Source organism: Ursus maritimus, unplaced genomic scaffold, assembly GCF_017311325.1.
Source record: "Ursus maritimus isolate PB19 unplaced genomic scaffold, ASM1731132v1 scaffold_29, whole genome shotgun sequence".
NCBI classification, from domain to species: Eukaryota; Metazoa; Chordata; class Mammalia; order Carnivora; family Ursidae; genus Ursus; species Ursus maritimus.
Window position 1 is genome coordinate 33,338,418 of NW_024425452.1, and position 14,991 is coordinate 33,353,408.

The 14,991-nt window shown below is 36.0% G+C and overlaps 1 protein-coding gene across 3 annotated transcripts in view; it reads right to left on the reverse strand.

The window, feature by feature from the left end:
- Positions 1-14,991, reverse strand: part of UBE3D (ubiquitin protein ligase E3D) — a 523,493-nt gene that overhangs the window by 326,282 nt on the left and 182,220 nt on the right. Inside the window, exon 10 of one of the 3 annotated variants that reach the window (XM_040643699.1) lies at positions 8,013-8,708. The exons of the other annotated variants lie outside the window; for them this stretch is intronic. Coding sequence (XP_040499633.1) covers positions 8,589-8,708 — 120 coding nt within the window. The 3' untranslated portion in view covers positions 8,013-8,588. Of the gene's footprint in view, positions 1-8,012; positions 8,709-14,991 lie in introns of those variants that run through there. 3 annotated transcript variants of the gene reach the window in all.

The window sequence follows — 14,991 nt, forward strand, 5'->3', positions numbered from 1 at the left end:
GGGGGGGGGGGGAGGAAAAAAAAAAAAAAAAAAAAAAAAGGCATATATAGATTGGAAAGGAAGAAATTGTCTTTATTCACAGATGACATGTTTATCCATGTAGAAAATCCTAAGAAATCTACTAAAAGTTACTGAAGCTGACCAGTAAGTTCAGCAAGTTCACAGGTTACAAAACCAGTATTAAAAAAACAAAAACAAAAACAGAAAACCTATTTCTATAACTTACAATGAACAGCTGACATTGGAATTTTAAAAATATAATTACAGTAGCACCAAAATATCATGAAATACTTTGAGATAAATTTAACAAGATATGATCAAGACTCATACACTAAAAACTACAAAATATTTCTGAGAGAAACTGAAGAAGCCCCAAGTACATGGAAAGAGATACAGTGTTCATGGACTGAAAGACTCAACATTAGTATCATTTTTACCCAAATTGATCTCTAGATTCAATGCAATTCTAATTAAAATCCAACCAGTTCTTTTATTTTAGTAGAAACTGACAAGTCAGTTCTTAAATTTATATGGAAAAGCAAAGGATCTAGAACAGTTGAACAATTTTGAAAAAGAAGAAAATTTTGAAGGACTTACAATAATAGATTCCAAGACTTACTCTAGAGCTAGTTATTTAGATGGTGTGATACTAATATAAGGAAGGCACAGAGATCAATGGAACTGATTATAAAGACCAGAAATAGATCCATATGTATATGGTCAATTGATTTTTTTTCTGTGTAGGTGCCAAGGTAATTCAGCAGAGAAAGTACAGTCATCTCAACAACCAGTGCTGAAACAACTCAATATCAATATGGAAAAAAATGAATCTCAAACTTTACCTTGTGGTATATATAAAAACTAACTGGAAATGGATTATAGACTTAAACATTAAAGACAGAACTAAAAACTTCCAGAAGAAAACAGGAGTAAAACTTTATGAGCTTTCAGTTAGGTGAAGATTTTTTATGCAGGACTCAAAAAGCATGAATCATAAAAGAAAAAATTGATTAACTTCCTTTAGCAATCGTGTAGGACAGATCTACTAGTAATGAAATCCTTTAGCTTATATTTATCTCAGAATGTCTTAATTTCTCCTTCATTGCTGAAGGGTAATTTTGCCAGTATAGAATTTTTGGTTGACAACTTTTTTTTCTTTCAGTATTTATAATATGTCATCCATTACCTCTGGCCTCCAGAAGATTTCTGATGAGCAATGAGCTATTAATGTTATAATGTTATAGAGTAGCCCCTGTATGTGATGAATCACTTCTCTCTTGCTGCTTTCAAAATGCTTTGTCTTTGTCTTTTTACAATTTTATTAAAATATGTAGATATCTTTGAGTTTATCATTCTTGGCATTTGTTCAGCTTCTTGGATGTGTAGATTTAGGTCTTTAATCAAATTTAGGAACTTTTCAGCCACTATTTCTTCAAATATTCTTTTGTCCTGTTTTTTTCTTGCCTCTCCTTTTGGGACTCCCATGATGAATAACTTGGTACATTTGATGGTGTCCCACAGGTTCCACAGGTCCCTCAGGTCCTATCATTCTTCTTCATTCTTTTTTCTTTCTATTCCTCAGACAGGAAAATTTCAATTGCCTTATCTTCAAGTTCACTGCTTTTTTTCCTTCTGCCTACTCAAATCTGCTGTTGAACCCCAGTAGTGAATTTTTTTGTTTAAGCCATGGTACTTTTCAACCAAACAATTTCTATATGGTTCTTTCCATTTTTTTCTCTGTATTGGCATCCCCTATTTGTTCATACATTTTTCTTCTGATCTCTTTCAGGTCTTTGTTCATTGTTTTCTTTAGCTCACTGAACACATTTAAGACAGATGATTTAATATCTTTGATTAGTAATTCCAGTGTATGGGCCTCCTCAGAAATATTTTCTATCAAGTTCTTTATTTTCTGTGAAGAGCCATATTTTCCTGTTTTTTTGTATGCTTTGTTATTTTGTTGTTGTTGTTGAAAACCAGACATTTTAAGTATTATAACACATTTTAATGTAGTTAATTCTAGAATTCAAATTCGCCCTCTCTCAGGAATGCTTTTTGGCATATTGAGGGCTTTAGTTGTCCATTCCTATAGTGACTGTTCCAAACTATTTTTTCAAAGTCTGTAGTCCTTGTGTGTGTGAAATTTTTGTCCCATTATCTCTGCAGTCAGCCTGAGACCTAACAGAAATTTCCTTAAATGTCTGGATTAAAATTTGTTAAATGTGTGTATATCTCTTTAAATCTTCCAAGGGACACTACTGGAGAAACCAGTGCAGTCCAAGGGGACTGAAACAAAAAGAAGTGCCTGTTGCAGTCCCTAAGGGAACTGCCAAACTAATTAAAATGAACAACCCAAACTTTTTGGAGGACAAGTTCCTTAGTATTCACCTGGCACTAACCAGCCGCTGTAGGAACATAAGCCACCATCTCCATAGCCATGGAGGTTCTGAGGAATGGGGATGGTAGTTGGTTCACACCTGTCACTCTCTTACCAAAGTTCAGCAGCCTCTCCCTTCATCAATCACTCCCTTCGTTACTCTAAGTGTTTGATCAGGTCTTAGAGTTAAAAATAGTTAGTTCTGATCTTATTGTACAGCTTAATGATTGCTTCTAAAGAGGGACTGGCCCCTGGATTTTGCTACTTTACTATATTCAATGACATTGCCATCTAATTTTTAATTGTGAATAATATTTAGGTGTCATCTTAATTGAGATAAAATACTATGTTACAAATTCAATATATAACTTGATAACCTTTAATAATACCTAAAATACTCATAGAATTGGCTTTTTCTGTCATTATAAAAGAAACCAGATATGCAAGGCAGGTGAATGATAGAAGCATTATCAGCTAATAAGCAAATATAATCCTCTCTTATCAAGCATAAAACTCTCCTCTTATGATGGGTCAGGTTTAGCTTCAGCAATGATGGAAAAATGTAGGCAAAAAAAATATTATCATCATATAGTATGGTTTCTGTAGCATTAATAAACTGTTACCAGCTTCTCTAATTTGAATTAAAATGGGCTGTGGCTATGACTTTTTAGGACACCTTGGAGTCTTCTCAGTGTGTTTCCTAGCCTCTCTGTATCTATCATCTTCTCTTCCATCTCCCTAACCAAATACACACACATTTCCTTTTGCAGGTAAAATCTAAGTTACTTGGTAAACTGACTTAATTTTAATTTCCCTTCCCTGATGTTCTTTTCATTTGTGGATTCTAAATAAGAATCTCCCTCTAAATATAAAATTATTTATCCTAACATTTCTATAGTCTTACCTTGATGATAAACCTTCTATCCAGGAGTTAAAGCAAGGAATTTAGCTATGCCTGTGTTAGAGAAATGGTAGAGAAGAAAACATGAATTACAAAATGATTTTTTTTTTTTTGGTCATTCATTCATTCAACAAATATTAATTGAGTACCTTCATGTCAGGAGTTTTCTTATGCACTGGGGATACACTGTAGGCAAATAAAAGCGTTTTTTGCTTTCATAGAACATATTCAGTGGGCAAGAAAGATATTTAACAAAAATCATCAATGCTATGAATATACCAGAAAAAGAAAAGAAAGGTTCTATGGAAAAAATGTTAATCTATGACAGCACATAACAAATGAAGATTTAAAATTCAGGGAAGCCTTCTCTGAAGAAGGGACTGTTGACCTAAGATCATACACATGATACAGGGTTAACTACATAAAGAGGATAAGGGCCAAAAGAGAGCTTTCAGAGATAGATTTGCTTGTGTGAAGGCCCTGTAGTAGGAAGCAGGAAGGGAGGATTGGGAATCTGAAAGAAGACCCCATGGCTATGGGGAAGATAGCAAGAGGAAGAGTATGAAGTGAGTTGTAAGAAGGACCAATCTATGAAAGTTACCATAGGATCATAAGGATTTTATTCTTTATTCTAAGAATAATGTGAAGCTACTGGAAGATTTTAAGAAGGAAGAATGGGTTGACATTCTAGAGAACAGATGTGGATAGGCCACTTGGGAGGCATTATTATAGTAGTCCAGACAAGTATGGATAGTGGGTTGGATTAGAGTGATGGTGGGGGAAAGGGAGAGAACAGAAACATTTTGAGGGATATTCAGTATGATAAAATTGACAGGAGTTTATAATACATTTTATATAGAAAGTGAAGGAAAAGTCCAAATCCAGGATAACTCATGAGTTCTGCCTCATACAAAAGGACTGATGAGAGCATCATGAGATAAGAAATCCTAAAGGCAGACCAGGAAAGTGTATGGCAAGATTATAAAGTCCAGGTTGGACATGTTGAGCTTAAGGTGTGTTTGAGATACCCAAGAAAAGTCAGTGGGCTATTGGATATTTAGGCCTGTACTTAAGATATAAATTTTCAGTCATCTGGGCATCCACAGTAATTGAACTATAGTTCTGAGATTCCTTAGGGAAGGAATAACAGCATGAGAAAAAAATGGGGTATGAAGAACAAATCTGTGTCTCCACATTTAGGGAGAGGAGTATGAATAAAGGACACAGAAGAATCGGCCAGAAAATATAAGATGGAAATAGAAGTATATAAGAGAATTGGGAAAATAAATTATTTTAAAAAGAGAGTGTGGTCATCAGAGTCAGGTCAGTAATTGAGTTCCAAGATCATGCACTGAATTTGGCAACACAGAGGATATGGGTGGTCTTCACAAAAGAAACAGAAGATACTTTGGTGGACTGTTGAGGGCATAAATTAGACTGTAATGGTTTTCAAATGAGTGAAGAATGAAACAATGATTGTAGATGACTCTTCAAGAAATTGAGTTGTGAACAGGGAGAGAAGAAATGGGATAGAAACTTACATGGATATCTGAAGTTCAAGAATTTATTTTACTTAGGAGGAACGTCGACAAGTATACGTGTGCTTAGAAATGATCCGTATTCACGGTGGCAGTGAAGACTTTGATCCAGGTGCCAAAATTATGAGTAAATGAAAGAGACACAGGGGTTCCAGTTGACATGAACCAAGAGAAAGAACGATGGAATGATAGAGGGGAATGGTATGGGTTTCAAAGAAAAAGACTTTGAAAGAAAGTAAGAGAGCACTAAGTTGAATACTGATTCCATCTCCAACCACGTGGTATGGAATGTGAATGGTAAAAGAATAAACAGCACCACTTTGAAAAGCTACAAGGGATGCCCTGTCCTCAAAGAAGAGCCTGGCTTCAGTTAAAGCAAGTTCTAGGGAAAACTGACAAAAAATATGATATAAGGGCGTCTATTAGACTATGAGACCTAGGATCTCTAGACGGTGAGAACCTTGAGATCGAGGATTATGTCTATAGTGACAAGACAGTTTAGAGTTACGCTTCTCAAACTTTAGTATACAACAGAATCACCCGGAAGGTTTGTTAAAACACAGACATCTGTGTCCTATTCTCAGAGTTTCTAATTTAGAAAATCTCAGGTAAGCCCAAGGATGTGCATTTCTAATAAGTTCCCAGGTGTGCTCGTGCTGTCAGTCTGTATACCACACTTTAAAAACCACTGGGATGATCTATGTTGCGATAAGAAACAAACCCTAAAATCCCAACAGGTTAATACAGCAAAAGTTAATTTTCACTTATACAAAATCTAACTGGGCTGGCTAACTCTCTAAGGCATTCTTTTCTAAGCAGAAACCCAGGAATCTGGGTTGCTTCTACCTTGTAGTGATGCCATCAGGAGCCTGAGGCCTCCGAAGTACCGTGGCAAGGGAAGAGAGACCTGGACAGTCATGTGGTAGGTTTTCAGGGGTCAGGTCTGGAAGTAGTTTGTATCCTCTCTGATCAGATTTCATTGGTCAGAACTTAGTCACATGGTCTAAAAATAGTAGCAAGAGGGCCTGGGAAATGTAAAGGAGAGCATGGGTATTTTATGAGCTTTAACAGGCTCTGTTAGAGCATCTTCTGTGTCTAACCTCAGCAGAGGGAACAATGCCTGTCAAGATAAGGAGCTCGATATATGTTGACTGGTTCGATAAATTGATTAGAGTTTAAAAGCTATTGACTAAAACCTGGGTTTCAGTTTTCCTTTAGACAGGCAAAACATCCCTTACAGCTAACTGCTGTTATTCACATATATCCCCCAACACACACACACAAATCACTGCCTTCTCTGAGTGACCTTCTCTGACCTTGCCAGGTTCAACTTTACATTGCTACCCTTGGGACGTTCATAGACTGACGTGATATGAACATGCCGAAACGCAAAAGAAAATTATACTGATGAAAAACACAAGGCTGTATCATGTTCACTCCCTGTGCTGTGAACTCAGACACCTGAGGTAAAGTATTTAGTTCAACACACAGCCTCATTTTGAGAAGGTTGTGCCCTTGGGATGTTCCACTTCCCGTATTACCTTCAAGGCCTTTATTGTATGCGAGGGCTGGTGACGGCTGAGTGACAGCAGAGCTGACAGTTCTATTAGCTGTAGCAGGACTGGTCAATCAAGACTTCTCACATCTCTAGGTAACGAGCGGAGTTTCCGAAGGCAACCCAGATTCCAGCAGGATGAGCTGCAGAGCCTTGTTACAAGATGAAAAGGGCTCTTGAGGGCTGCTGTTACCTCTAGGATCCTTGGCCACCCCTTGAAATGGAAGGCATTAGTCCTGCTTCAAACTTGGTTCCTGCCAGCCTTTGGTAGCACCTAGTGCAGGAGTACAGAAATACAAACTGAGAGGGGGAGAGCAATTTTCTACTCTGAGATTTCAGGAGAGCGAGCGGCCTCCTCGACCACTTGTGGTCTTTCAGGAAGGAAAAGACCCTGTGTTGGCTACTTGAGCTAAGCAGACTTTTCAGTTCCAATCTATGAAGATAAAGGAGGTCTTGTTTTAATAATTTGCTTCTTATTCTTCTCTCCTTTTGAAGCACAACTCTCACGATGCTGAAGAATTTCACTTTGTTAAATAAGCACATTTATTCAGGGGAATATGAGAAAACCTTATGATAAACATCATGGGGGAAATTCCAAGGAGGAGTAGAGAATGTATTATTTGGTGTCTCAATACAATTGGTGTAATGGGATGTTTCCACTTCAAAAGTAGTTAGATTGGCATTTTATTGGATTTGTAATTGTTACAGCATTTCATAGATAGAAAATATATTAGAACATAGAGTGTCCAGCTGCTGCTTTGAATCTTTGCACAGTACAAATCGTATTTATCTTTGAGTTCTTATGATAGTGACCAAAGGAACAGCAAGTCAGTTTCTTAATTCCTGACTGTGGTTAGCTGCCTTAGAAAAGGAAGCTGAGACACTTGTAGCAACTCCCAATGAGTTCACTTTTCAGGTAAAAAAAAAAAACAAAATAAAAAAAAAAACCCATACACTAAGGTTTGTACAAACGTGATCTGCATTCAGACCTATACATCTCAAGAAATGGCTGGCTGAATGATATTGGATTTGTAAAATGCCAGGTGGCCTAAAAGCTACTCCACAGGGAGGAATTGTTTCAGGAAGGAAAGTCTTGTGTTTTTTTTTTTATATTCTGCTGTAGACATCTGGGAACCAGAGCTGTCTAAAGTCTCCAGCAACACACAACACTCCACAGGTCAGTGTTTATTAGTGTCTTATTGTCCTTCAAAAAGACAAAAGCAATATTGCTCTGAAATCAATTTTGCACTCAGTCAATACATATTTGTTTGGGCCTATTATGACCAGTGAAAATAATTCTACATAATTCTACATGATTTTTACTGAGTATATTGAAAAGTGAAATCATGAGTCTAGGAATCGGGGTCATGTTTCAATATGTGGACAGTGAGAGCAATTCAAGTATATGTTAAACTGCATTGTGACTTGTTCAGGGACTGTGTGATATAATGAAAAGGGTTTTTATGAATTTTTTTCAAAGATTTTATTTATTTATCTTGGAGAGGGAGAGAGAGAGAGACAGCCCAAGCACAAGTTGGGGGAGGGGTATGGGGAGAGGGAGACAGAATCTCAAGCAGACTCCACACAGAACGGGGAGCTGGACACAGGGCTTCATCCCATGACCCTGAGATCATGACCTGAGCCGAAATCAAGAGTTGGAAGTTCAACTGACTGAGCCACCCAGGTGCCCCGGTTTTTATTAATTTTTTAATTAGCGAGACTTAGGTTTTCCTATTACCTCTTATTTTCAATCTGTGGGATCATAGGAAAGTTACTTAAGGCTTAGTGAGCCTCAGTTTCTCATCATGAAAGAGACATAATATTTTTACCTTGTAGAGTTGCCATGAGAATTAAATGAGAGCTACATGAAGGCCAAGTATATAGTAGATGCTCAATGAATGGTAGCTGTTAACTGAGCAATAATTGTTATTATTCAGCCTCCTATGAATAGGTGACTGTACAAAATATTGTTTATCAAAAAGAATTTGATTTCTGAATAAAAAGTGCTGCAGGCTGTGAATGTTTGTGTTTCCCCAAAATTCATGTTAAAACCTGATCCCCACTGAGGTGGTAACTTGGAAGATGCAGATCATAGGAGTGAAGCCCACACGAATAGGACTGGTGCCCATGGATATGAAGCCCTCATATATGTAAATGAGACGCCAAAGAACTCCCTCCCTCCTTCCATCATATGAAGACACAGTGAGAAGACAGCATCTATGAACACCACATACGGACTCTGCCAATTCCTTGATCTTGGACTTCCCAGCCTCCAGGACCATGAGGAATAAATTTCTGTTGTTCATGAGACAGCCTATGGGATTCTGTTATAGGAGCCTAAACAGATAAAGACAAAAAGCTTCCTTTGTAAAAATTTTAAAAAAGGATCTTACTGCATAATAATATTTTTGTATAACTGCTACATGAAATACACATTAGCTTGTAAATGCCCGTTAACCTAAGGAGCTGGTTTATATTTCAAAATAAATGAGGATGAAAAATAAGGGGAAATGAATCCTGACTTCCTACTTGATTATACTTTTTATTGCATATTTGGATTTTTAAAATTTCCATTCACCTTTAAATTAAACTGTTGTGTGTCACAGAGTATATTTTGAACATTCTTTTAGACACATCCCTAGACAATTTAAAAGAACCAGGCTTACACATCGAAGTTTATCAAACACCTTATGAGAGGACGATGAGCACAAAGAAATGTATAAGTGGAAAGTTATTTAAAAATCTGCTCATTTTTAATTAGTTCCTATAACATCATTTATCATAAATTGTAAGAGCCTTGTTCATAAATATTAGAATTTGGAAAGTCACATTTATAGATGATATACGTGCTAGGCTTTCTCTAACTGTCCAATTGTCCAGAAGTAGGTCATTTTTCACATGGACTAGACACACATTTTTCTAGTTCCCCCAAAAATTCATTTCCTGGAGGTTGTGGTCACAGTTCCCAAAAGAAAAAATTCAAAAGATATATACTGTAAAGAGATTAATATGTGTTTTTGCCAATACGAAGTTCCTGGATTCACCTTCCACACTGTTCGACAGATTTAAATGTCAGAAATCAGTAACATTAAAGCTTAAAAGTTCCATGCCATCTCTGCAAAGAGTGTAAGTTAAAAGGCTGTCAAGCTATTTAGCTTTAAAAATGAAGATAGACTTCCTGGCAGTCACATTTTTCCACCACTGATGATTCTGACCATATCCAGACAGGATATCAACTAACAAAAAAACCATGACAGGCAAAGGAGAAGGGCGAAAGGAAGTGAGAAGCATAATGAAGGAAAGAAAAATAGGAAAAGAACAGTTTTTAAACCAAGAATAGAAATAATCAAGTTATTTTTCCAATTGCAAATACAAAGAGAATTTAAGAATATTGAAAATAATTTCTCAGTAAGATGCAGTAAATAAACTAAAAGAGGCACCCCTGCAGAATCCAGTGTGTTTAACTTAGATGCAATTGTGCTTGTGTGGAAAGAGGCACCTTAGGCCAATGTTTTCAAACTGCATTCCATATACATATTACATTTCCTATTATAGTTTTAGGAGTGGCCAGACAAGCCCTCCAGACGTTCGGCTTTTCCTATCAGATCCAAGCAGTGGACTCTGATAGGTGACAACTCTGATGAATTGATTTGAGGGATGAAAGCAGGATTTGGGAAACTAACTAGATTTCTGATCTAATTTGTCCTGTTTGAAATAAATGAGATTCATGTCTTTCAAAGAAATAAATTCTAGAACTAGGAGTCATCTATGCTAATTTCTATGCATATATATGATAGTGTTCTTTCCTTTATACACATTAAGGTATCTGTACATTCTCCTATAAAAATACTAAAATGAACAACCACACAAAAGATTAGCGTTAATCTGTCCAGATCACAAATTTTTATAGAAGCCAAGGATGACTAGATAATGGTATTTAATCAGCAGAATAGGATACCACTGAAACAGGTGTATTTAGACATACTGTTGTAAAAATATATCTAAATACCATTTCTCACTGAAAAGAACCAAGGCTCCTTCATAAAATAGTTAATTTCAGGGCTGGAATAAGGAAAATATAAGATGAACCTAGAACATCTTGTGCCAGAAAATGCTCACAGAATGAACGAGACATTTCAAAAGGATCAAGAAATCATCTTGAAGGTGCTTCCACTGGGCAAATTTGAGACAATTAGATCATCAAAATAAATACAACACAAAGGAACAACACAAATTTGAAACTGTGTGTGCTCATTTACACACAGATTTTTTTCAATAAATACAGTACAGTAATATAAATGTATTTTCTCTTCCTTATGATTTTCTTAATGACATTTTATATTCTGTAACTTACTTCATTGTAAGAATACAGTAAGAATACATTGTAAGAATACATTGTAAGAATACAGAAGTATTATTAATTGGCTATTTACGTTATTGGTGAGGCTTCCAGTTTACAGTAGGCTGTTAGTAGCTAAGTTTTGGGGGGGTCAAAAGTTGTATGTGGATTTTTGACTGCACGAGATCTGGCATCACTAACTTCTGTGTTGTTCAAGAATCAATTGTATATCCATAATTTTGTGCAATAACTGATAGAGTGGTCAGTTAAACCAGGAAGTAATTATATTATTATAGCTTTTGAAGCAAGAATGAAGCAGAAATCTAGCTTAAATTGGAAACTAGAACAATGTAAAATTTCTGGCTAGTAATGACAATGTTATTTCTGTATTAAATAGGTGATGGTGTATCTCAAGTACTGTAATATTTTGATTCCAAACTAGATACTAATCCATATATTTAAAACTAATGTAAACCATTTGATTTTAAAATTGAACTGGAAGTTATGCACTCTTTCGGATAGTTATAAGTTCTTTTGAAAACTTCAACTGTTTGTTTATTTTAGAGACAGAGGGAGAGAGGGGGTGGGGAGGAGCAGCAGGAGAGAGAGAATCTTAAAGAGGCTCCACGCCCAGTGCAGAGCCCAACATGGGGCTCCATCACACGACCCTGAGATCATGACCTGAGCTGAAATCAAAAGTCAGGTACTTAACCAACTGAGCCACTCAGGCACCCCTAACTGTTTGTTTCTATTACTTTAGGGGTTATACTTGAAATTTTACCTTGAATACTCAGCACAGTGCAGTCCATGGTTAACAGATTATTCTTCTCTCAGATGATACAAAAATTTTAAAACACTTTAATTTAAATCACTCCTTGTATTAGTTGTCAAGTGTTTTAATTCTGTCTTTTGTTTAAACTCTCACAAATTAGATATTATTTTGTACAAATAATGTTTTTTTAGGCTTATGAGTTTATCAATTTCCTTGTTCACCACTCCTTCTTGCTTCTCAGACCTTCCTTCTAGAATAATCTTCCTTCTTTCTTTTTAAAAATTTTTAAATTATTTATCTATTTTTTTTGCCAGAGATCGAGAGAGAAACCACAAGCAGGGGGAGCATCAGGCAAAGGGAGAAGTAGTCTCTCCGTTGAGCAAGGAGCCCAATGTGAGGCTCAATCCCAGGACCCTGACATCATGACCTGAGCCAAAGGCAGATGCTTAACCAACCGAGCCATCCAGGAGTCCCTTTTGGTGTTAAGTTGTATAAGTTCTTTATATATTTTGCATATTAACCACTTATCAGATACATCTATGCAAATATCTTCTTCCATTCTGTGAGTTGTCTTTTTGTTTTGTTGATGGTTTCCTTCACTGTGCAAAAGCTTTTATTTTGGTATAGTCCCAATAGTTTATTTTTGGGACTTACCATTTCCCTTACCAAAGAAGACATTTCTAGAAAAAAATAAGATTACTATCTATGTTTTCTTTAAGCAGTTTTATGGTTTCATGTGTCATATTTAGGTCTTTAATCTATTTTGAGTTTATTTTAGTGTGTGGTGTAAGAAAGTGGTCTGGTTTCATTATTTTACATGTACCTGTCTAGTTTTCCCAGCACCATTTGTTGAAGAGATTGTCTGTTTCCTATTGCTTCTTTTGTCATGGATTAATTGACCATATAATTGTGGGTTTATTTCTGGGCTCCCTATTGTGTTCCATTGATCTATTTGTCTATTTTTGTGCCTCGACTATACTGTTTTGATTCCTACAGCTTTGTAGTATATCTTGAAATCTAGGATTGTGATTCTCCAGTTTTTTCTTCTTTTTCAAGGTTGCTTTGGCTATTTAGGGTCTTCTGTGATCCCATACAAATTTTGGGATTATTTCTTCTAGTTATGTGAAAAATGTTGATGGTATTTTTATAGAGATTGTGTTAAATCTATAGATTAAATCAGGTAATATTGACATTTTAACAATATTGGTTCTTCCAATCCATGAACATGAAGTATCTTTCCACTTGTTTGTGTCATTTTCAATTCTTTTATCAACATTTTATAGTTTTCAGAGTATAGATCTTTTACCTCCTTGATTAAGTTTATTCCTGGGTTATTTATTCTTTTTGGTACGATCATAAGTGGGATTGTTTTCTTAAATTCTCTTTATGTTACCTCATTATTAGTGTATAAAAATGCAAAAGATTTCTGGATATTAATTTTGTATCCTGTGACTTTACAGAATTTACTTATCAGTTCTAGTAGTTTTTTAGTGGAGTCTTTAGGGTTTTTTATATACAGTATCATGTCATCTGCAAATAGTAAAAGTTTTGCTTCTTCCTTACCAATACAGATGGCTTTTTTTTTTCTTGTCTGATTGCTGTAGCTAGGACTACCAGTACATGTTGAATAAAAGTGGTGAGAGTGGACATCCATGTCTTGTTCCTGATCTTGGAAGAAAAGCTCTCAGTTTTTCACCATTGAGTATGATGTTAGCTGTAGATTTTTCATATACGGCCTTTATTAGGTTGAAATATGGAACACTTGGTCGAGAATTTTTAACATGAATGGATGGTGTAATTTGCCAAATGCTTTTTCTACATCTATTGAAATGATCATATGGTTTTTATCATTTCTCTTGATATGATGTATCACCTTGATTGATTTGTGAATATTGAACCACACTTGCATCCCAGGAATAAATCCCACATGATCATGGTGAATAATTTTTTTAATGTATTGTTGGATTCGGTTTGCTAATATTTTGTTGAAGAATTTTGCATCCATGTTCATCAGAGCTATTGCTTGTAGGTTTGTCCTTTTTCTGTAGTTCCTTTTTCTGGTTTTGGTATCAGGGTAATGCTGGCCTCAGAATAAATTTGGAAGGTTTCCTTCCTCTTCTATTTTTTGGAATATGTATTAATTCTTCTTTAAATATTTGATAGAATTCACCTGTGAGGCCATCTGCTCCTGAAATTTTGTTTGTTGAAAGTTTTTTGATTATTGATTCAGTTTCATTGCTAGTAACTGATCTGTTCAAATTTTTTACTTCTTCATGATTCAAACATATAAACATGTTTCTAGGACTTCATCTATTTCTTCTGGGTTGTCCAATGTGTTGCCATATAATTTTTCATAACATTCTTTCATAATCCCCTGTGTTTCTGTGGTGTTGGTTTATTCTCCTCTATCATTTCTGATTTTATTTATTTGAGTCCTCTCTCTCTCTCTCTTAAATGACTTTGGCTAAAAGTTTATATTTTGTTGATCTTTTCAAAGAACCAGGTCCTGGTTTCATTGATCTGTTCTATTGGGTTTTTTTGGTCTCTATTTCATTTATTTCTTTTTTTTCTTTTTTTTTTTTTTTAAAGATTTTATTTATTTATTAACAGAGAGAGAGAGAGCCAGCGAGAGAGGGAACACAGGCAGGGGGAGTGGGAGAGGAAGAAGAAGGCTCATGGTGGAGGAGCCCGATGTGGGGCTCGATCCCAGAACTCTGGGATCACGCCCTGAGCTGAAGGCAGACGCTTAACGACTGAGCCACCCAGGCGCCCCTCTATTTCATTTATTTCTGCTCAATTTTTATTATTTCCTGCCTTATTCTGGCTTTGGATAAACCTAGAGATTTTAAATAGTGCCTTGTATGCTTGCAAGTTTTGGTCATTTCATCTTCTGTTTCTTTACATATGTCATAAAAGTCATTTTATGTTCCACACCTTATGGAACTATATTTTATGATTCCCATGTCCATAGTCTTTAAGGATCTGTGTTTGGTTGAGCTTGATCAGTGGAAAACCTGAGAGCCTAAAATAAGGATACTTTTAGAAGCCATGAGCCAGAATAAGCCACCAACCTATAACCACCTCAGCCACCCTCAAGATTCCCAGGCTTGAATCCGGGGACACTTAGGGTTAGCAATTTCTTACCCCCACCATGTCACCAGGCCAGGGCACAGTTTCTTGGCCATAGTTACAGTTTGGTTCCTGACTTTGAAGGAATCCCTCCTTTCATATGTGTTTGTTGTTTGCTGACTCCTTACAGCTTTTCCATTTCTCCCCCCTGGCCTCTTTGAGATTTGCCTTTAATTCCTGAAACCCAAATACCAAAAATTATGTCTCATGAAGTATTTGGATTTTTTCCCCCAATAAGTAGACCCCTCCCTCAAAACACATATACACACACACACACACATACACACACACATGAACACATGCACACAAAGGTATTCCACTCATTTTATTCCAAGAACTATAAGCTATGAAAAGAATTTTCACCCACAAGTCTCCCTCAC